We start from the raw sequence: 23,734 nt of genomic DNA, 5'->3' as shown, positions 1-23,734 counted from the left end.
AGAAAACTGTTAATGGGAGAGAGAAGGAGAAATGTGACCTTCTGAGCTGCCTAGCTTGCTCCTGGGGAGACAGATGCAGACTGCTACACTTTTCAGATTTTTGTTTGCAATGCAGTCTTACCGTATGCCCAAGGTGCTTTAAATATACAGAAAGGCGCCTCTTTTTCAATATTTACATAAATCTAGAGAAAATTAAATAAATAGATTAGGGATTTGTGAGGATACTCTCTGATGGAAAAGTATGAAAGCTGTAAATGTCTTCACTGGTAAATAATATGCTATTACAGCAACAACAAATACAGCTGTGTGGTAAATGAACTATTTGTCAATTACTGCTTCTTGGATGAGAAATGTGTGCTGAGAACTCCTGACATTTAGAGATCGTGGAATAGATGGATGCACAGGCAAACAGGATTTTATTTATAACAGAGGTCTAATGTAACACAGACCAACTGTCCCGTGTTGTTTCACAGCATTACAGATGATAGTGTGTGCTCAGAGTGACATGAAACTCCAATCAGAATGCCATTATCACAGAATGGCCTGGGTTGCAAAGGCCCACAGCGCTCATCCAGTCCCAACTCCTGCTGTGTGCAGGTCGCCAACCAGCAGCCCAGGCTGCCCAGAGCCACATCCAGCCTGGCCTTGAATGCCTGCAGGAATGGGGCATCCACAGCCTCCTTGGCAACCTGTTCCACTGCCTCACCACCCTCTGGGGGAAAATGCCATTATTCTCAAACAGGTAAAGAAAGACCATGGAGAAAACAACTTCTTTTTCTTTCTCCATTAAAAAAAACAAATACTAGTTCAAATCTAATGCTTGTTAAAATAGCAGACCTCAACCTACTTAAGAATTCTGAAGTTTTCAGGCACTGACTTAACATGGACTTAACATATCCAAGCTTATACTGGAGATAGATTCTTGCTTTTACCTACTGCAGCTCCTATTGCTGTTCAGCCCTCGTTATTCTGCTCAGCTCCTTGTCTATCTCAGACTATGACAGGCCTCACTGCTGCATTAAAAAAAAAAAAATCAAGTTTTTTAAACCAGAAATAACAGCCCTTTCTTCCTTCCCTGCTTATAGAGAGCAATACGAACACTCACCACCTCTCCTTCCCTCTCCCATCTACAAGATTTTAGGACCTACTACCAGAAGGTCAAAAGGAGGTCTCTGCTTTTGTAACAAATGCTATTTATGAAAAATTGCTGACTGCTGCATTAATGCCAATAACTGCATATAATTTTAGTTCAAGCTTCGTAAAATTTTAAGGCTCAGATACCAAGCAAAGAATTCCGAGCAGTTATGAAGAGGTGTGTTTAAACAGTAGTCTACATTATTTGCTTAAAGCTAAGAAATGGATTTCAGTAAAATCTGACAACCATTTCCCCCATGAGCCTAGCAGAAAATGTAAAGACACTGCAAAGATTTCTCCACTTACTTATTTATTTTGTACTGCTTCTTGGCCAGCTTCAGTTCCGTTGTCTATTGTGCCAGTTTCAGCAAAATGGGAATAGCACACACAGACATGGGTAAAACAATCCACCAGCTCAGGGGAAGTGCTGGGACTTACCCATCCCAAACCTCTCATGTAAGTGCCTTCCTCCATGCCTACCTACCTAGAGAATGGTGACCAGTTTCTGACACTGGACTACATAGGAGAGCACTCAGAACAACAGCAGTAATCATAGGCTTCTAAGAGCATCATCTAGAGAAGAGAGATTGACTGAAAAGCAATGTTTTTTCATCTAACAGGAAGAATTTCACACCATCCCAGGGCCAACGATGACTAAACACCAGTGAAGCCTTTATGCTCATTTAGGTGATCTGCCTGAACAAGCTTGCTGGTACCCTGAGAGCATGCTTTTATACAAGAACTCATTAACTGCCCTATGTCAAAACACTCTCATTTAATGACCATTTATCAAGATGATTTACTACTGCTATCAGCAGGCTGTTGTCTCTACCCACAGACAAAACCAATAACCCATGAGTAATGCCCATGTGAACTACGTTGTCAGAAATTATGCCTTGTCTTCAAGCACAGTACCATTAGTTGGTAAGCCCATGGAGTAAGATAGCATAGGGTAGATATAAAGAACAAGCAGAAACACAGCTACAAGAGCACAGCTTAAAAAGGAAATCAGGTAATGTCTTCTTACTAAGCTTTTCTGAAACCTTTCACCTCTGCCTAGAAGAAGAAATTGCAGTAAGATGACAGCCAGCAACTAGCTCAGGCTAACAGCTTTGATTATCTGTAAGCACCGAGTGGTTGCTGCTGTGTAGTAAGATAACACAACAAGCACAGCATTATTAACCTCAAGAAGGATCACTGCAAACTTCTCAGGCTGGTCCCTAACAGTCCTGTGAGTTAGTAGACCAAATTTCCCCAAACAACACGTAGGAAACCAATTGTTACAGATACAGGAAAGATTTCCCCATACTATGAGCAACTGGCAATAAAACTGCAACACACTTTAGAGAACTCTTTTTTTTCCTGTCCATTTCAGGTGTGTTAGCACAACCTGAACTGAAGAGGTGAAGTAAGCAAATGGAAAAAGGCTTTCTTCTACACAAAACCCAGCCCCCACGAAACATCATGACCTGAGAAGAATGGAAAGTCCAGGCTGGATGTGGCTCTGGGCAGCCTGGGCTGCTGGTTGGCGACCTGCACACAGCAGGGGGTTGGGACTGGATGAGCGCTGTGGGCCTTTGCAACTCAGGCCATTCTAAAATTCTAAGTTGACAGTATACTGAGTCCTTGGTTTCCCCCACCAATTACACTTACGGCCAGCAGCTCACCATATACCCAACTGCCATGAGCAGGAAGGAGAAAAGCAGACGGAGTTTTACTCAAATCCAGCTGTGCCCTGGGACTTCAGTGCTTACAGTAATGGTGTTGCTCAGGCACTCAGCCTTGGGTAACAGTCCTGTCCTTTTGTTCTTAAACATTTTTTCAGAGAGCAATGCAAATAGTTGATTTTATAGCAATTTTTTCATTATTAGCTTCTTACTTCTTGTGATCTTGCCTAAATATCTTCAATTTGATTTCAGATTGGACTGATATATTTTTGTTTCAGTATTGTCAACTTAGAATCACAGAACTGCCTGGGTTGCAAAGGCCCACAGCGCTCATCCAGTCCCAACCCCCTGCTGTGTGCAGGTCGCCAACCAGCAGCCCAGGCTGCCCAGAACCACATCCAGCCTGGCCTTGAATGCCTGCAGGGATGGGGCATCCACAGCCTCCTTGGGCAACCTGTTCCAGTGCCTCACCACCCTCTGGGGAAAAACTTCCTCCTCACATCCAACCTAAACCTCCCCTGGCTCACTTTAAAACCATTCCCCTTGTCCTATCACCACCCACCCCATAAACAGCCGTTCCTACTTCTGTTTATACAGTCCCTTACCTAAAGGATTTACCTATTTTTTATTTCAGACTTGTAAAAAGCAAAGATGCAAAGCTCCATGGAACAAGTAGTGAACTGAAAAGATTACTTTCCAGGTATTACAAGCACACTTAAGATTTAGCAGTTTTAGGAAGTGATTTTCAGACACAGGTCTGCAAGCGCCTCGCAAACAACTTTACAGAATTCCATAAAGCAGACATTAAATCCTGTTCCAGAGACAGAGGAACTGAAGGAGACATTAAGACCTAGTTTTGTTTCACTTATCTGAGATCCTCTAGGTGCCTCTGTAATCAAAAGAGAAAAGTAGAAGCCTCAAGAGGGAAATACAACTCCTAAGCAGGCAGAGTTGCTCTCAGGAGGTGCCTTGTCTCTCCACCAAAAACAAGGGATGCCTAAGGCAAGTGCAGTTTTGTTTTAGTTAGGAGGCTACAATGAAGTGTATTGAAGCTGAACTCATGGGACTTGCTTAAAAATAGGTAGTGAATACACACACGCTAGAGAGAAAATGTATTTCTGGCTAAATCAGTTATCTTCTCAGGCAGGGTGTTGTTTTTTTTACTCCAGACAGAAGTTTTCCTTGGCTACAGAAGAACTTTTATTTATTGCATCACAAGTTACGGACAGCAGCCTCATTACTGATCTCACAAATAATCCCAAATCCTGCAAGCGAAGATGTGATGCATCACATGCTAAGCTGACCTAAGAGCCAGCTGCTACAGAAAGGGGTCTGGTTCTTCATCTAAAAATAATTTATCTGCTGCCAGATCAAGGAACAAAATCAGATTAATGTGGAGTTGCAGGAACATTACTACAAGGTGAGAAATCATTACAGGGAGCTCCTGGAGACAATGCAGAGATGCTGCTGCTTTTCAGCATGAGCAGAAGCATGAGAGCATCCTATCTACAACACAGATTGCCATTCTGGTAAGGAATTAAAAGTGGTTTTAGTTAACAGTGTTTTCACACAGAGGTAAAGACAATTCTTAGTGGATCTGCTATCCATTTGTGTTAACCAAGAAAAAGAAGTGTAAACCCTACAAAACTGCAATGCTGCATGGACTTGTAATCTGATGTAATCAAGTGTAACGAGGACATTACTACCATGATGTTAATAAAAATACCTGAAAGCAGCAAAGCCAACATTATGAACTCTTCAAATAGAAAGTAACACCGGCAAACACATCTCATGTTCTGAATTACAAAGGGAAGCAATTAGCTTCAATAGATGCCTCTACTATTTCCTTTCTCTTGATAAGGTTCCTGGTTTAACACATAACCCAGGGTAGGAATAGTTTGCTTTGTAAGCGTGCTGCTTGGAAGAGAAGCAAATGCCAGGTGTTGCAGAGAACTGATATAGTGACTCAATGCCACTGTGCTTGAGAAAACTCCCATTTGGCAAGGACTAACCCTCCAGGATAGCCACCCTGGAACAAATACACCACAGTTGTGGAAGTAAATGCAAAGATCAGGAAATTCCACCTAGATTCAAGCAAAAACTAACTGTACCATTGACTCACAGTGAAACCAGGGGGATTAACCTGCATGGATACAAAACACTGTGACTCCAAAGTGTCCAAGTCGTACCCTCCTCACATTTACAGTGTCTAAAATACTCAAAGGAGACACAAAAAGAATTAGTAATATGTGGAAATATGTTCCAATATTCCAAGCTATATCTATCATTGTATTGTGCATTACTACAGATGATGCCTGGGCAAGATATCCAAGCAAACAGAAGCTCTCCAAAGTTGCTCTGCTTTGCTTCCTCAAATCCATCAGTAACAGCACTGATTTGTGTCCACATACACAAAGCTGCCACCACTAAATCACACAGGTAGCCAAACGAAACCAATTGGAGAAAAGACACCACTTGTCCACACCATCAATCCAGCCAGCAACCACTAAGCCATAAAGGCAGTGCTGGAAATGGCTGTCATTTTCCCACAGGGTGTTAGCAGTCCCACAGGGAAGCAGCACACAGTGACTGCACAACGTGCAGCTGGCTCCAGCACCTACCAGTGAGCAGTCATGGCTTTTTCCTACTCATCTCAGTGCAACAGGAAAGGGAAAAGGCAGCTTCAAGAGCTGACCAGTATCAGTTGTTGTTGCTGGCAGATCCTATTTCAGTTTATGGGCTCTCATAAGAAGACAGAGCACGAGCAAATACCTTGGGGTACTGAAAGCAGAACTGATAACCTTACTTTTCATTACATTTTTCTGATACTTCCCATTAAAATAATTACTTCAACCGATACTGCTTTCAGTTTTTCCTTGGAAAAACCTTAAGATGAAGGCAGGTTTTATCATTTCTGAGAAACAAGAAAAAAAAAAGCTGTGTTGATTTTTTTTTTTTTTTTTTTTTTTTTTTTAAATTTCCATCCTACACTCACTTGTTCATTGAACTACTACGCTTTCAATCTATTATTAACTAAAACAGGCCAGCTGGTAATCTATACTTTGAGAACTATACATCTATGTATCTCTCTTACGAGCTTTCTACATAGGTCAGGCAACAGAGCTGCACTGAACCACAGTCTGCATACACCTGTGGATTATATTTAACTCTGCAAAGTCCACCTGCACTCAACAAACACCAGTGAAAGGCAACCCAGTCCTATCCCTGCATCCCTGCACCTGCAGCCAGCCTAATTAGGGTGTGGTGAAGGCATGAACAAGCTTGCTCTCACTTCAGTTTCAGTGCACCAAGCAATTATATCCTTGTCTAGCAGAGCTCAAAGCTCCTGGCTGATCTGAAGATGTTAGCAAGACGTGGAGCTCGATGATCACAGCAACTGCTTTTGTTACCTGTCTCTTTCATGGAGTCCCACACGATGCTGATAAGCAAATGAAAGCTTGCTTCTTGACACAGCCTTCAGTCTGTGCAATACTAGCTAGCTGACCAGAGAACAACACACACTGACAGAATGAACAAATGCAGCAGGAGCTGAATAGATGATTTTTTTTGATCTCACCCTGCTTCGCTAGCCTTAATAGCGCTGGCAACCATTTATTCAAATACTGGGAGGATATAAACAGAGATGAACAGCATCAAGAAGCCCACACAGAAGTAACCAATGCAGACCTCAGAAATAATCTGCAGCATAAAGGCAGAGGGCCACACACTGAACAATGATGAGGAAACAAAATATTCAATAGCTACTCATTAAGCAAATACCATCCATCCTAAATGAGTCCGTGGAAAAAAAACTAGGCTGTAATCACAAAATTAAAGACTGTCTCATAATGTACATGCGTAGGGAAATCAAAGCTGCCAGAGTAAGGCTGCTTCTGCATTCCCTAACTTTGACTGTTTGACTTTGCAGCTTTAATAATCTACAGTAGTTTTGGGCATAGAATATCTGAATTTCCAAAGTATTTGTACACAGATTTGTTACAGCCCCCTGATTGCTAGTGGGATGCCAGCACAGCCCCCCCTGCCATGCAAGCTGGGTGCTGCTGTGCTTGCAAAGCTGTCAGGAAAATACAGCAAGAGGAGAGCACAGCAGGCAGCAGCATTACGTGGGACGGTTGTGCTCTCTGCTGGGCAAGCAGCAGCATGACAGGCACTCAGCACTAAGGCCAAGCTGCTCAAATACCCAGCTCCATGGAGATGAGACCCGCTTAGAGCCCAAACGGTGGGCCAACACTTGGGGAGTCTACACGTAGACTAAATCCTTGATCAACAGACATTACAAAACACACTCATTCTGCATTTCACGTGAATCAGGTGGAGATCACTCTCTCAGATGTAGTTTCCATGGTAGGAGGTGTTTGCAGCTGTTTACTTGTAGATACACTGATGTTAAATACAGGAAAACTTAAGAAAATGAACTTTCATTTTATCGTTGAAAAAAAAAAAATAGTCTCATGTTTGCATAATTTAAAGAATCTTTTAGGTTAAAATTGTATTCTGGAAATACTGCAAGTCTGAACACACGTGCAAAGAAGCCATTTAAAAACTAGCTTAACTTTTATCATAGAATCCTATCGTAGAGTGATTGAGTTGGAAGGGACCTCAAGGATCATGAAGCTCCAACCCCCCTTGCCATGCAGGGCCACCAACCTCCACATTTCACAGCAGCCCAGGCTGCCCAGGGCCCCATCCAACCTGGCCTTGATCACCTCCAGGGATGGACGGGGATCCACAGCCTCTCTGGGCAGCTGTTCCAGCACCTCACCACTCTCACAGCAAACAACTTCCCCACCTAAAGCTCCCTTCCTTTAACTTCAAACCATTTCCCCTTGTCCTGCTATTACCTACCCTTTCAAAGAATTGAGTTTTACCATGAAAGCTATCTATTTTTGCATTTCATAGAATCCTAGAATGCCCTGGGTTGCAAAGGCTCATAGTGCTCATCCAGTTCCAACCCCCTGCTATGTGCACCAACCAGCAGCCCAGGCTGCCCAGAGCCACATCCAGCCTGGCCTTGAATGCCTGCAGGGATGGGGCATCCACAGCCTCCTTGGGCATTTCGTATAGTTTGCGTAGGGGGCAAAGCAAATCACTGTCAAAAGGACCAAACCACTCTTTTCTAATGATCACAACATATCTCTGATTATTTCTTCCCCACACACACCCCTAACTGATAAAGCATGAGAAAGTGAGGGAGTCTGACAATTGCTGCTGGAACAAAAAACCATCCAGTATCAGAAAACACACAGCACAAGACTGCACAAAGTCAGGGCACACATGAAATCAACACACTGCTTCAAGTGTAAGTTGTCTGTAAGCTTTTCTTTTTCTCACACAGATCAGAATTCTGATATGATTAGATAGCAGAGTGAGAGTGTGACAGAGTAACCCTTGCAGCTGACTTTTTAAAACTGCTCTGTGAACCAGCCAACTGCACTCACACTGCATTTTACCTACAAGCAACATAATGACAGAGGCTGACAGAGCTCAGAACAGAGGATCTGAACAGGGCTGGAATGAAGATAAGAAAGTCAGATTGGCAAATGATCACAAGAAGCAGTCCATGGAGCAATTCAAACAAAGAGCAGCAATTCAGGAAAGGTAGAATTTGGCTCAATTCTAGGACATTTCATCAAATCTTAATGCTCATGACTGCTGTGTTTTGAATAAGTAAGTGTAAGCAAGTTGTCACTGGAGAATGCTGCAGTGTACAACTCAGAAAGCAGAAGAGTGGTCTCATTTCAACTCTTGGTCCCCTGGTCCCAGTACACTCCCATGGTACTAAAACTACATGCAGACACACTGGTGAGATGCTGCTATCTGACCTGTCAATTTGTACAAGCAGAAAATACTTGTTAAGGAAATGCACAACACCAAACTCAAAATTTGAGTTTAAAATACAAATATAGAAGCCTAGTTCTTTCTGATAAAAGGGAATAGAATCACAACTACTATTCTCCTTTTGGGGCATCACTGGAACCGGCTGAACCTTCATCTATGTAACAGGCAATGGGAAAATATTTGACAAAGATTTGTCAAGTCAATCAGAAAACAAATCTTGAGTTGAAATGATGAGAGAGGTTTTAGGACAGAGAAAGAGTTGTAAAGCATCTTTCCCTGAAATACCCCATACTGTCCACTACCAGAGACAAAGCACAAAACCAGAGACCTGGCATCCGATCTGCTAATTGCAGAGACTCAGTAAACTGCAAAGATGCCACCCTGAAATAACGAAGAGCAGAGCCTGACTTGCTCTCCAGTTGAGAATAAAATGGGTGACATCACAAAATCACAGGGAATGGAAGGGACCTCTGGAGATCACAAGTCCAACCTCCCTCTAAAGCAGTTCCTCACAGCAGGTTGCACAGGAAGCATTCAGGCAGGGTTTTGACTGTCACCAGAGACTCCACAGAATCACAGAATGGCCCGGGTTGGAAGGAACCTCAAGGATCACGAGTCTGCAACACCCTCCCCACAGGCAGGGCCACCAGCCTTCCCATTTCGTACTAGACAGGCTCTTCCCTTGTTCAGAGAACACCGTGCCAGGGAATACTGCAGAAATACTTTTAAAGAAAAGGACAGAAGGCAATGGAAACGCCTTAAAAACATCTCTGTAGTCACAAAGGGAATTCCCAACAACTGTTTTAAAGGAGTGCCATTGACAGACCTGAACGATGTGCAAATAAATAACATATAATGAGAATTAAACTAGAAAAGCAGGTGCAGAAGTGTGCAAACAGAAGAAAGTGACACTGACCTCAAGCCTCTTTTCAAGTGACTCTATCCTGTCCTTTTTGCTGGCCAAGTTAGCTCTTGTGTAGCGACTCTGTCCAGGCAGATACAACACTTGGCTGTAACATTCTTCCCAAACCTGGTTATAAGCTTCACTTGAGAGCTCTCCATGCCCCATTCCTTGCTTCACCACTTCCATTTCTTGTGCCAGTAGATCCTGTGCCTGTTGGAAATGATGAGAAATAAACTAATTATAAAACACAGGATACAAGAAAATTCCTTGGTGTTTTCAGTCCTTCAGTGTGCAATCCACAGGAGCAGTTTCTCTTTTCATACCAAAAGCTCACCACCAGGTTAAGCTAACTATGAAATCTAACACAGATGCGTGTATTACAAATGAAACCCAGGCTAGAAGGCTGCTCACAGCTCAACTATCCCTCATAATTTGGTCAAACCTGACATTGTTTTGCTGTAGCTAATGAAAGCTGTGCCACAATCAGATATTTCATCTTGCTGTAGAAAAACGTAGATAAAAGCAGAGACCCTGAGGGGTGGGAGAACTTCACAAGACAGAAGCAGCTGTTCTATGACACAAAAATCACTTTTCATTTCCTTTTGCTTGTCCCTCTTCAGACAGTATAGAAAATCAACACTAAGCATCGACAAAGAAAAGACTAACAAGCAGCATTCTGTTTGCTGAGAGTTACTAATGAGATACGAGCTTCCTCCTGACAGCAGCTCAGTTTACCAAGTACAATACAATCAACTGAAAAGATTCCTTTGCTCTCATAACTCCTACTTGTGACAAAGAATCTAACTATGTATGCACCCAACTCCTCTTGGTTTTATTTGTAATTAAAACTTAAACATCTCCGCTGATCTAGATTTCATAGAATCACAGAATGGCCAGGGTTGGAAGGGACCTCAAGCATCACGAAGCTCCAACTTCCCCAGCACAGGCAGGGCCACCAACCTCTACATTTCATAGCAGCCCAGGCTGCCCAGGGCCCCATCCAACCTGGCCTTGAACACCTCCAGGGATGGAGCATCACTGACAGTACCTCCATCTTTTTAACAGGATTTACCACAGCATCATTAATGCCTGTAGCACCAGCAGATCTCACAGGAAACAGACCTGTATTTTATAACTGCTAATTGCCCAGGAAGTACGTAATACCAGTAATGCAAGAGTAGATGATCCCAGGGATACTGGGAAAAGGAAAAATAATCACTTGTTCTGGATGGTCTGGTCAGATAAGACAGTACTACTCCAGCCACACCTGACAAAACTAAATCTTAGAAAAGTTTGCTTTGAATTATTTTACACTGTGACTACTTAGCTGGGAGAGCTAACAGTCCTACAGCTCCCAACACTGCTTGGCACCATGGCTAATCCTTCCCAAAAGAACATTACACATCAGGAAAAGGAAGGAGCATTTTATGAAGAGATTTTAATAGAAATATATTCTATAAACAACTGAGGGAAAATCTAAACAATCAATCCCCAGGTAAGAGCTCAGAAATAGGAAAATACTTGGTCTCAATTTGATTTTAGACAAAGGGGGGGGTGCCACACTAAATATTATGTAGTGGATGGGAACAGGGGTGCACAGGACTTCTGCCCATCAGGTAGGAGAAAAAAATTCTAGGGATTCTGAGGTTCCCAGACAAAAATTTCTTGACTACGCAACAGTCTCTAAGGGAAGTGATAGAAAACTAAATTCTTCTTGCATTCAAAACAAACCAGAGAAAGCACTCAGAGAGTGTTCCCAGTGAAACAATCTGACATTGGCAGGACAGTGAGATTCTTGATTTAGCTGTATTTTCCACTTTTAATTTCTCCTGCTAAGAAATTTTCGAGTGTAAGTTTTCATTTAACAGCAATTTGGAAGTACACACTGTTCAGTGTTTCTCATTTTAGGCTTGATTCATTAGTCAGATACAGTCAAGGAGATGGCTTTAAAAATCTGCTCATTTATCCATAAACTCACTTTAAAGTAATGAGATTTAGGTGCAGATATAACAGCTATTGTCAGAATGCAAGTCGCAGATAGCAGGAATCAGCATAAAACAGATGATTTGGTGGCATGTGATTTTACCTTTATTTTTATCATCACCCCTCTAAGCATTTGGTAAAAGGTTACTGGCTTAAGTATACATGTGAAGTTCTCTGAAAGATCTAACCATAGCACTGTGTGGCTAAACTGCCACTTGGCAGCAAATGCAACATCTGTAGCTGCTTCCATAAAAGAGCCAAACTGGAACCCCTGGCTCAGGATAATTTAGCTTGGAATTACAATGCAAAAGACAACAGAACACACAGACAGCCTCCTTGTTTCACCCAGTGGCAGCCTGCTCTGCTTATTCAGCACTCTAAGCAGGTATGCTTTTAAGATCAGTTGCCACAGCTCAGCAGGCTCTACTCCAGGACAGTATTGTTGGATCAAGCTTGAGAAGCATAACTGGGTAACTCTACTGCTCCATGTGGTAAGCAGGCTATCAGTGTCATATTTAGTCTGTACTTACAGATCACCCCACTCACCACAGGCTTGACTCCACCCTTCACTACAAGATTACAGGACTGTGACATAAAATGACCACAGGTCAGTGGTAATTAGGCTGTGCAATTCTCACCTTCTTGAGATCCTCTTTGGAGAACTTCTCATAAGGGTTTTGTTCCAAGTAAGCCATATGTTCTGCATTGTTGGTTCCAAATCCTGGGCCCTTCCCCTTCTTACCAGTAGGCTGTTCTCCAAATGGGTGGTGTAAAAGATCAAAATGAAGCATTGTAATCATCTCTTTCTTTATTAGCTCTTCACTTCTCTGCAAATCTGTTAGAGGTGGCTCTACATTCACGGGTCTCAATACTGTTTCATTAACCTGCATAAAAATAAACAGGTTCACAAACATTGCATGTTACATTCTATCTGAACAAGATTTTTTTTTCATCAGGTAAATCAAATAGAATTGGTGACAAAAACCCTTGCTGTATGACACAGAGCAACCAGAATCCAGTCATATTTTCAGCTGTGCATATGAAAAACCTCCTGATATTTTCACTGTGAAAAGCTGAGTTCAGCATACTAAAGAAAGGATTTTATTATTTCACTATGTACTAAAATGCATTTCCTCCTTCAACAATTAAAACCTTCTTTTTTTTTCCCTTAAAAATGAATGTTATTTTCACTTACTTCTGAGGGTCTTGGTAGATTTTTCTGAACAGCTTTGTGCATTCTCTTCAGTTCCTTGGCTCTCTCTGCATCTCGGAGAGCCTACACAGACATGCTAAAGGTTACTTCAGCTACTGCAATAAAATCAGATGCTTCTTACAAATATATGTGATAGAAACACCAATTGATTACTGCAGCAAAGATTCCATAAAGAACAAAGACCTCATGTTATGAACCCAAAGCCAAGCAAGAGCTCACACTGTGTGATGACATCATAATTAATATCCACTAATGTTAATGAGTAAGAAACTAAGAGGAAAGCAATCCTAACATGCCTTTTCAAGCCATCACATTTTCCTTCATCCCAAAAAGAGTTCTTTACCAATTTCTCAACATTAAGTTTTAATTCTACTGTAACTTTCCAGACAGGAAATCACAGAATCGTAGAATCCTTAGAGTTGGAAGGGACTTTTAAAGGTCTTCCAGTCCAAATGCCCTGCACTGCACAGGGACACCACAGCTACATCAGCTTGCCCAGGGCCTGATCCAGCCTTGCCCTGAAAGTCTCCAGGGATGAGGCATCCACCACATCTCTGGGCAACCTGTATCAATGCCTCACCACCCACACTGCAAAAGACTTCTTCCTCATTTCCAATCTAAATCTACCCTCTTTAAGCTTGAAATCTGCCATTAAGAGAGAGATTTTTAAGTCTGTAGCCAACACTCTCTGTCCCCCTCTCTGACATACACAGTATTTTTCCCTACGTTCCACTTTCTACATATAAAGGCTACACATAAAATGAAAATACTGGCTACAACAACAAGGATCTATTCACAATTTCTCTGTCTGGATAATCCTGTGGTAATCTCCTATAAGCTGTGACCCATTCACTGCACAGTTATCTCTGTACGTTCTACCAGCCTGCCTGAATTCGAATGTACCTCTTAGGACTTCCAAAGAATAACTTTTAACCTTGAGTATAACCTGACACTGAAAAAGCACTGTAATCACATGGTTAATTTTATGCATGTACCTCTGCTGAAAAATGTTTTTAATGATACGTTTTACCTTGAGGGAACAAAAAAAAGACTATCATAAAAGAAAAGGAGCACTACATAGCATTAACTGGTTAGGAAAACGATTCAGGGTGAAAACTGACTATGCCTGCATACGTGTGTTCACTCTGATGGCAGGGTAGAAAGCAAGCACATTTTACTCTCTTATTCTACATGTATGACTTCCACTAAACGTGTATGAAACTATGAGAAACATAAAAGAACCACGCTGTATTTTAAAGAAAAGGCACTCTCTGCATTACATATACCTACCTGCTTGCGGGCTTCTATATCAGCAGTATCTTCTACAAAGGCTTCATCTACTTCAGGTTCCTCAAGCTCTTTTTCTGCATTTTCAGGTAGAACGATCTCAAAGTCATTCTTTGGAGCAGGAAGGGCCATCAGCCCCAAACGAAGGTGTTCACGAGACTCTCTCTCCTGTTGGAACAGTGGTAAGATATGTTTCTGAATTCAGGCATTGATGAAGAGTATGGTAGAATTCCATTCATCTGCATCAAAGGACATTAACAACACACAAGTACTATACAAAGCTAATAAAACCTGAATTTTTGAGGTCTGACAAAAAGAGGCGTGTTACCAAACCAGGCTAGCCTACAAAACACTACCCAGAATGTATCCACATAAAAGCTCTCTGATGCTAAAAGCAACATAGAGGTTTCTTAAAGACAGCTTAACAGTATCTCCAAACAACCTGAAATACATTGAAGTAAAATAACAGCATGGAATCTTCACCTTCCAGCAGTGTCAGAACAAGTGTACAGATTCACAAAAATGCCTTTTAAGAAACTGAAAATAATGTGAAAATGCATTCCCACTGATGCATTTGTAAGCCTAACTTTCTTTTTTCCATTGCTGTTGATCCCAGCTTTGTGGATTGTTATACTGAAAGAAAATGGTAACAAACACCACCAGATCTGGAGGTTCATTGAGAACCCGAAGTCCCAGCATTCCTTCTAACAGTGAAAGGCTTTACTTCAAACAGGCTAAAACAGAACCAAAATACATACAGGGATATCAAATAAGCCTTGTTCTTCAAGCTATGATGAAACTCTGAGGTCTAGAAGTTATTTTAATGAGATGAACATACCAAATACTTGAGATGGATATTCTAAGCTACCCCAAAAAGAACAATCATCAATAGCTCTTGTGGGAGACATCCAAAGTTATGGTTAAGGCTGCACAATCAGCCACATGAAAAGAGTTCCCAAGGTGCCACCTGTTAATTAAAAGCTCTTTTTATACCAAGACTAATTGGCAGGGCACCTCTGGCAAAATCTGCAGGAATGGAAACATCTGTTGCCCAAGGCAAGAGTCTGGATGGCATTCAGATCACTGGACATCTCCAACCAAGTGCTACTAATGGCAAAAACTCTTCTAACTCAACGCTGTTAATGGGATAGATTAAAAGGTCCCGTAGGTGAGCTGGCAAGTGAGGATGATGAAGGAATTGAGGGCTGAGCATAACTGCAAGAAAACTGAATGTTTCTTTAAGGTACATTTCCTGCTCAGCTTCAAAGATTCAAGTAGTACTGAAACTTAACTACGTCTTCTTTGATGAATAATTCTGGAGTGCTTTCACAAGGTGCAAGTAAAGCTGTTTTAATCAGAAAAAAATCTGCTTTTTTAATGAATTATTGATGTTATGACAGTGCAAAGATTTGAGTTTACCAGGTGATGACCACAGGCAAGCAACAGAAATAACAGTTTATGTAAAATGAAGTCCTGTTTAGAAGACAGAAAATTAAAAACCTCTTAACAGAGCATTTAACTTCAATTCTTACCATCTGTTTTGCATAAGATGGGTCACTGTAATCTGCCATTCCCTCTTCTGGGTTGATGTTCAATTTATCACGCAGTGGAGTTCTACCAGGAGTTGTACCAGCCACAGGTTTAGGAGTCAGCCCTCCACGAGGAGTTAAGCCTTCCTGTCCTTGGGAAGGTGTTCTGGAGGAAGTGCAAATACAATTTTGTTTTGTTTTCCCCAAAGAACACAACTTTCCAATGTCTGAGCAGCACAAAAAGTTACACAACACAACTAATCAGTTCAATCTAGTTCTCTGTGTCTATGTCCACAAGGCAGTGAAAACTTAAGATGCAATTAGAAGAAAAATCTATTAAGGTGTAACCGAAGACCCGTTAAGCTGAAATCCAAACACATCATTGCATTAAGAGAAGTTCCAGGAACTACATCAACCCCCTATTGCAGCCACTGGGAAGAGATTATTCCTGTGGCTATCCTGTTTTAATTAGGATTTAAATGCTACCTCTCATTTCCCTGCCACCTGGGGCAAGTCATTCACTCTGAGCTCCTCTAGTGTAACAGCTGTCCCATCTTATAACATAACAAATTACTCTGAAAGTGCTGCTTCCCTTTCACTGCTAATTCAAGGATAACTGTATCACATTAATTACTTTTAAGCATACAAGGTTAGGAAAAATGAATTATGTCTTAAATTCCATGGGCCTTACTTGCTTCTCTTCTAGATTATTCCAATAACCTCCTACCTGAAAAATTACAGGATATACAGACATGGCCTTGGATAGTCACAAGTTTTCTTTGCCTACTTAGGATGAAATTTCACGTGGTGATGATAACAGTTTAAAAACAAAAATAAAATGTGATAAGGAGCTGTTAAAGAAGCAGAAAAAAACAATCTTCATGTTTTCAAATGGTGATAGGAGGATGGTTGGACTAGATGATCTTGTACGTCCTTTCCAACCTCGTGATTCACAATTCTATGAAATGAACGTTTCATATTATATATATATATATATACTTACTTGATTATGCTAGCAAAAAAAGCTTTATGCTAACTTTCCAGAAGAAACTATTTCTAGGTAAGTGGATTCTTTTTTAGCTGTCTCAGTTCCATCCACATTATAAGATTCAATGTTATAACATAATTCTTAGAACTAGGACCTGACAAAGTAAAATCTGATGGAGTGCACAACCTCTCAAGGTATTGGATTTTTACACTAACACTGAACTTTTATCAATAAGCCAAGCTGACACAAAGCTGTCATATTTACACGGGTAAACCTGAACTTCAGAAGCTGAAAAAACAAAGCAATACCCTCATACCTCAGAAAATGCAAATATTTTTAATATACAATGACCCCATACCTCAGAAAACACAAATATTTCTAATATACAATGACCCCATACCTCAGAAAATACAAATATTTCTAATACACAGTGACCCAAAAGAACATCCAGATCACCCCAGGACATTTCTAGTCATTCTACACCTCACTGACTCCAATAGATCATTCGTGTAAATTCATCAGAAGTACAGGGCTTTTGCATACAGCTTTTAACAAAACAAAACTGCTTTTGAAAAGCTGCCATAAAGGTCCCTTTTACTTCATTCTCTACTTCTACTGGCACGATACAAGTCAAAATAGAACTTAGGTTGAAAAATTTGACAGACAAAATGTACCAAGCATATTATTTTTTAGCTCTATGGTATTTGGCTCTTGTGGGATATATATTTATTCAGGACCCACTCTCAGAGTTAAACCAACAAGCCCACACTATTTAGATTGGCAATATAAGGAATATTTAATTTTGGATTTATATGGCTTATAAAATATTTACCCCAGCTTTTCAAAAATTCCAAATGGATTTGGCTAAGGGACCTCCCACCTTCAGCTCGGAACTAATACTTTGGAAAAGCTAGAATCCACATGTGGAATGACATGCCACCTTACTACTAATGCTCTGGTACTGCTCCAGTACAATTTATATTGCTGTAGAGTACAGAAGACCTCATCCTGAACCAAACCCGACTGAGTCTGGAGCAGCTCTCCTATGAAGAAAGGTTGAGGGAACTGGGCTTGTTCAGCTCGGAGAAGAGAAGGCTGCAGGGAGACCTCAGTGTGGCCTTCCAGTACTTGAAGGGAGCGGATAAACAGGAGGGGAACGGCTGTTTGTGAGGGTGGGTGGTGATAGGACAAGGGGAATGGTCTTAAACTGAGCCAGGGGAGGTTTAGGTTGGAACTGAGGAGGAAGTTTTTCCCCCAGAGGGTGGTGAGGCAGTGGAACAGGTTGCCCAAGGAGGCTGTGGATGCCCCATCCCTGCAGGCATTCAAGGCCAGGCTGGATGTGGCTCTGGGCAGCCTGGGCTGCTGGTTGGCGACCTGCACACAGCAGGGGGTTGGGACTGGATGAGCGCTGTGGGCCTTTGCAACCCAGGCCATTCTAGGATTCTGTGAGTTGCACACAGTAGAAATACCGATGAAGATAACATGACCGAGTTTGCAAAAAACAGAAAATGAAAAAGTTGTTCAATATATGCTTGAAACAAAAGAGAACTGAAATTTGTTTCGAAGTGCTGATCTGTTTCTTCACACAGACACCCGCTTCCCCACCCCATCAGATATGCGCTCAGCCAAGCACCCACTGGAAGAAGACTTTGCTTTACCTGAATGGTGTGGAAAGCACAGTATTTGGAGTCTGAACAACCTGCCTCTGCGGGGTTACACCTGAGAAGTCACTTTCATGCAGGGGGGTGTTAAGACCTCCTTTCAACGGTGTATCCACATTTGTGAGAGCCATAAGATTTTGTGCTTCCTGTAAACCACACAACACAGTATCTTACTGAGACTTTCAGGGTCACACTCTGCTATGCATGTTTAACAGATTCACTAGCAGTATGAATAACTGAAGTTATTTGAATATCAAATCAAGCTGTATAAAATGTTTAGCACTTCTATTACACCAGTATACTGGATATTAACAAACCATAATGTTCTGCAGAAAGGGATTTTAATTTTGGTTTGTTAGACTCCATAAATTTAAAAGATTCTCTAGTTATCTTAAAGATCCTGAAGATTCCACAAGAAATAACACACTGATACCCTGAAAATTCACATCAGTGAAGGCCTAATTGCACTTCCAAACTGCACTTCAAAGATAAGATATTTTTCCCCACCACTTCTAACTTTGCCTGTCACCATAAAGAGTGAAGGCACACCAAAAATAAGCTGAGGTAATAAAACTACTGCATGTAGCAGAAAATAGTTCACAGAATATTGCTAATCCATCTACTGAGTTTTGCAGTTGCATGATACTGCAACATAAGTCACGTCAGAGCTGTTCACCTGAAGGTGAACGAGGTCATTCCTAAAAGCATTGGCAGAGAGACTTAGAAGGTCACGTTCTGTATTGATGAGAACTCTTCTTTTTCTCCTACCATGAAACAATAACTGTTGAAGTACTGCCTGTTATCAGCACGTGTTTTTACTTTTTCAAGCTAACTGCAATTGTTTAATGGATCCAATTCCCCACATGCAACAAAACACTACCTGGTGCTTCTCACACATTCAGGCAATCAGTGTAATACAAATGTAATCTGCAGGTTGCAAAACCATGTTTTTGACAATCCTAATCTTAAATGTTTTTAAGCAAATAAAGTGCTAGGAAAATATTCTTGAATTGTTTCAATTAATTCTGGTTAACTCAAGGGAAAAAAAAAGTGAATACCAAAACTAAGTTGTAAAAAACATAAAGGAAATGGTTTAAAGGATGTGAACATCATGTCTATTTTTGATACTTGCTTACACAGAGAGAAATTACACAAGACACCAGGAAAATGGTTAATGGTTAACAGCTGTTTACGAGAGTGGATGGTGATAGGACAAGGGGGAATGGTTTTAAAGTGAGCCAGGGGAGGTTTAGGTTGGATGTGAGGAGGAAGTTTTTCATGCAGAGGGTGGTGAGGCAGTGGAACAGGTTGCCCAAGGAGGCTGTGGATGCCCCATCCCTGCAGGCATTCAAGGCCAGGCTGGATGTGGCTCTGGGCAGCCTGGGCTGCTGGTTGGCGACCTGCACACAGCAGGGGGTTGGGACTGGATGAGCGCTGTGGGCCTTTGCAACCCAGCTCATTCTGTGATTAGTGCTAAACATGGTAACAGCTGATCAGACAGGGGAAGATCTGCATCCATCCCTTTCATTGCATCCTGCAGAGTTTGTACCAGCTCAAACCCCATTAACACACATCTAAGGGATGCTTTGATGCTACTTTCCCTTTTTTTCAGCTGACCACTGCAAAAGTGTAACCCATGCATTTAAACTGTACCTGCAGGATCCTGTCTTGTGCTGCCGGAGTTTTGGGAGTCCTCAGAGCTATGCTGTTATTGGTCACACTATATTCAGACAGAAGAGTGCTGGAGGCTGAGTTTGTAATTCCAGATTCCTCAGCAGTCTGGCGTGCAATTTCACTTGCCTGGCCTACTTTAACAACTTCTTCAAGTTCTATATCAGATATCTTTAAAAGGAAAACAACAAAACAAAGCATTATCTTTAGAAAAACAAAATCCATATTGCATGGCAGGAGGTATTCCCCATTTGTTTTAATAGCACCCTCACACCATTACTTCCTTCCCAGATACGCATTGCATTAGTGCCACATGCATGCTGAAACCAGTTAAGAAAACAACATGTTTCTAAAATACCACTGTCACAAGGTACATCCCATCCCCCTGATGCAGAAGGCTCAAACACACAAGAATGAAATGTGTCTCCTTCAGATATTTCCCACCAACTCTACTGTCTTCCAGTAAAAAGAATATCTTAAGGCATAATAAGATAGATATGACTACAAGACTAATTTGACAAAACAGAAATTGTTGATTGGTTTAGCCTTTTAAGTGGTTTATTGAGCAATGTACTGTGTCCAGGTCTGGGGCCCCCAGTAAAAAAAGGCAGGGAGCTGTTGGAGAGGGTCCAGAGGAGAACCACAAAGATGATCAGGGGACTGGAGCACCTCCCCAGTGAAGACAGGCTGAAGGATCCGGGCTTGTTCAGCCAGGAGAAGAGAAGCTGCGGGGTGACCTCATTGCAGCCTGCAGTACCTAAAGGGAGCCTACAGACAGGAGGGGAATCAACTCTTGGAAAGGGGAGATAACAGCAGGACAAGGGGAAATAGTTTGAAGTTGAAGAAGGGAAGATTGAGGTTGGATGTCAGGGGGAAGTTGTTTGCTGTGAGAGTGGTGAGGTGCTGGAACAGCTGCCCAGAGAGGCTGTGGATGCCCCGTCCATCCCTGGAGGTGTTCAAGGCCAGGTTGGATGGGGCCCTGGGCAGCCTGGGCTGCTGTGAGATGTGGAGGTTGGTGGCCCTGCATGTGGTGGGGGGGGGTTGGAGCTTCATCATCCTTGAGGTCCCTTCCAACCCAAACCATTCTGTGATTCTATGATTCAATGCACTGTTTACCTGAGGTGCTGGAAGCACTAGTTTACTTCTTTTTTTTGTAAACTCTGACACCCCGCTGGTCTGCAGAATAGCTGAAGGCAAGTCTGATTCTTTTTTCCGTTTCATGTGTTGTTTGTCCTTTTTGCGCTCTCTTCCCTCCCTTTCGCTGTTATTACAGACAAAAGAAACATTTTAGAGCAGCTACAAAATAACACCAAAAACAACAAAGTTCTACTCTAACAAAATAGGCTGAAATGAAGCATGAGTCAGGAGGAATTAAATGATTTGTGTAGAAGTGATTAGATATGGTCTACAGAGCCTGCAGCAGAACCTCCAAGAAAGCAGCATAATGCTTCTACATTACAAAATTAGGCAGCAGGTGGGTGGTTGTTTCAGCTATCATCACCAAAGCAAGACAAAATGTCAGTGCAAGAGCCAAGATAGCTATAAAGTGGATGACAACAGTCCCTGTTCCTCCAGCAGCAGCTGAAGGAAGAACATTTCCTGTGGGACATGGGAACTATGTTTCCTTTAGTGCTTAATGAATACGGTATTTTTTTCCAAACATCAATAGATTCAGGCTGTGAAAGTGTAATTCAGTAATCCGTGGCAGTTGGAACTTCCTAACAGATCCACTGAACTAAGAACCATCCTGAAAGGGTTAATTACATCACAAGCTAAGAAGCCAAACTGTATGTAGTACTGAACCTATTCTCTCAGCACAAAGCTCTTGGTAAAAGTGACAAGGAATGTAATTGAACAATTAGATATGTGTCATATGGCTTCTGCTGAAGATGGGCATTTAATCACTCATTTGAGTGTTTTGGGGCTTGTGTTGGGAAGGCAGGGGAAGAAATGAAGATTTCAAGGAAATTCTACTTAAGATTATTACATCAAAATACTCAGATTGCATCAAAAGTAATACTGCAACAAACAGAAGTTAGTCCTGGGAGCAGTACTAATGTTTGGACTATGAGAAAGGACTCCAAATATTATGACACAGAATAAAAAGCACTTTAACAGACTCAAGGATTTCCATTTAAAGAGCACTGATGTGTGTAAAACTTCGATTTTTCCAGGCAAAAAGGTCAATCAGATATTTTAGAAAGGCAGAAGCAACTTGCACTATGTCTGTCCCGTGGAAAATACACCACCTACCCATGCAGTATTTCAGACACTTCCTGAAACTAACAAATTTAATTATTTATCGTTATTATTATTAAATTATTGCTTATATTTACTATTATTTAATTATATTATTATGACTTCTATTTATATGTTTATATATACACACGTGTCGATTACATCTGTATTCATATGCCTTTACTCATATATATAAGCAGATAAATGCTGTTTAAGTACTTGTTAATACATTTATTTTTTTATTTTGTTTGCATCTGATAAATATATATGCTTATATATACTAAATATTATGGTTGACAAATTATTTTTAAATACAAAAAAATACATATATACAAGCATATACACATATAGAGAAAAATAAACACACAAATGTATATACACGTGGTTTTTGTTTAACAGTTTGTTTTCCAACACACTGTTCCCTCCCAAAGCACAACACATACTTACGATCTTAATTCTCCATCCAGGTCCTGCTGACGTAGCTTTCTGAAATCTGCATCCAGAATCTGGTAGTTTTCCTCTGATGTATCATAAAAACCAGGTGCAGGCTTCTTTTCAAATGGGATTTCTGCATTGTAATCCACACCCCTTTTCTTTTTCCTTTTTTTCTGTATCTCAATCCCAGCAGCTCGAAGTTCTCGTCTTTTCTGGAGGGCAGCAAGCCGTCTAAACAGACAGTAATATTGTGTGATTTGTAGTGCCCATCTATAGGTGGCTCCTGGATCCAAAGATCTGGGACTTTTTAATCAATTGCTGCTATAAAAGGGCTGCATATATTTAGACAACAGGAATTAACTTGTCATAAGTAACTATCAAAATGTCCAGTTCTGCAAAGACTTAAGCCTGTGCCTGAATTTATACATTCCATATGCTCCAGAGTCCATGAAAGGAGTCCCAGTATCTAAAACTAAGCATATGCTTACCTAGCTTCTTCCAGCTGCTTCTCTCTTGCTTTTCTTTTAGCCTTTTTTCCTTGTGTATTAGCCAGACGAGCTCTAGCTTCAGAGAGCATTTCAAGTTCATCTGCAATAGCACAGATTAATAGCTATTAATTCTGCTCTTAAACACAGCAGTAATGAGAAAAAAAGTGCCATTAAGATTAGCAATCTTTAAGAGCTGAATGAATCAATGTTGTCACATGATTTCTGATCACTAAACTTTACTTTTCTCCAAGCTGCTCCAATATATTTTCTGAACATTCAGATGAAACAAAGTTTTCAAGTAAAAATGCCTACAGCTAAAAAGAAACTAATGCAGAAAATCAAAATATAGTTAGAAAGATGCAAATTGAACGCACCAATGAAATGAAGTAACTTCAATTGCAGCTAGATTCAGCAGCACTGTGTTGGTTAACTTGTTATGTTTGCATTCAGATCCAAGAGCACCACAGTATTGAACCTGTTCACCATTGGTGCATTCATGGAATTTTACCAATGTGCAGTTCTTAGTTCCTAACACTGTAAAGTGCCAGGAAAAAAAAGTTGTGTTGTGTTTTGCTTCAGTGGGGATGTAACAAGGATGTAAGGAAAAAGATGAATATACAGAAGGAAAAATGTCCCCCAACAGAGCATTTGTCAAAGTAAAAAAGTGCCAGTCAAGG

General features: G+C 41.2%; 1 protein-coding gene across 1 annotated transcript in view; it reads right to left on the bottom strand.

The window, feature by feature from the left end:
• CDC5L (cell division cycle 5 like) overlaps positions 1-23,734 on the bottom strand; it is a 32,473-nt gene that overhangs the window by 3,638 nt on the left and 5,101 nt on the right. Inside the window, exons 5-14 of the mRNA XM_085218367.1 lie at positions 23,058-23,157; positions 22,582-22,800; positions 21,013-21,157; positions 19,879-20,067; positions 18,223-18,371; positions 15,580-15,742; positions 14,051-14,215; positions 12,743-12,823; positions 12,186-12,431; positions 9,577-9,774 (exon numbers count right to left, since the gene is read on the bottom strand). Coding sequence (XP_085074493.1) covers positions 9,577-9,774; positions 12,186-12,431; positions 12,743-12,823; positions 14,051-14,215; positions 15,580-15,742; positions 18,223-18,371; positions 19,879-20,067; positions 21,013-21,157; positions 22,582-22,800; positions 23,058-23,157 — 1,655 coding nt within the window. The remainder of the gene's footprint in view (positions 1-9,576; positions 9,775-12,185; positions 12,432-12,742; positions 12,824-14,050; positions 14,216-15,579; positions 15,743-18,222; positions 18,372-19,878; positions 20,068-21,012; positions 21,158-22,581; positions 22,801-23,057; positions 23,158-23,734) is intronic.

Source organism: Meleagris gallopavo, chromosome 2 (genome assembly GCF_905368555.1).
Source record: "Meleagris gallopavo chromosome 2, MGAL_WU_HG_1.1, whole genome shotgun sequence".
Lineage (NCBI taxonomy): Eukaryota > Metazoa > Chordata > Aves > Galliformes > Phasianidae > Meleagris > Meleagris gallopavo.
Note: the sequence above shows the minus strand (reverse complement) of the source record. Positions and strands in the feature narration are given on the sequence as shown.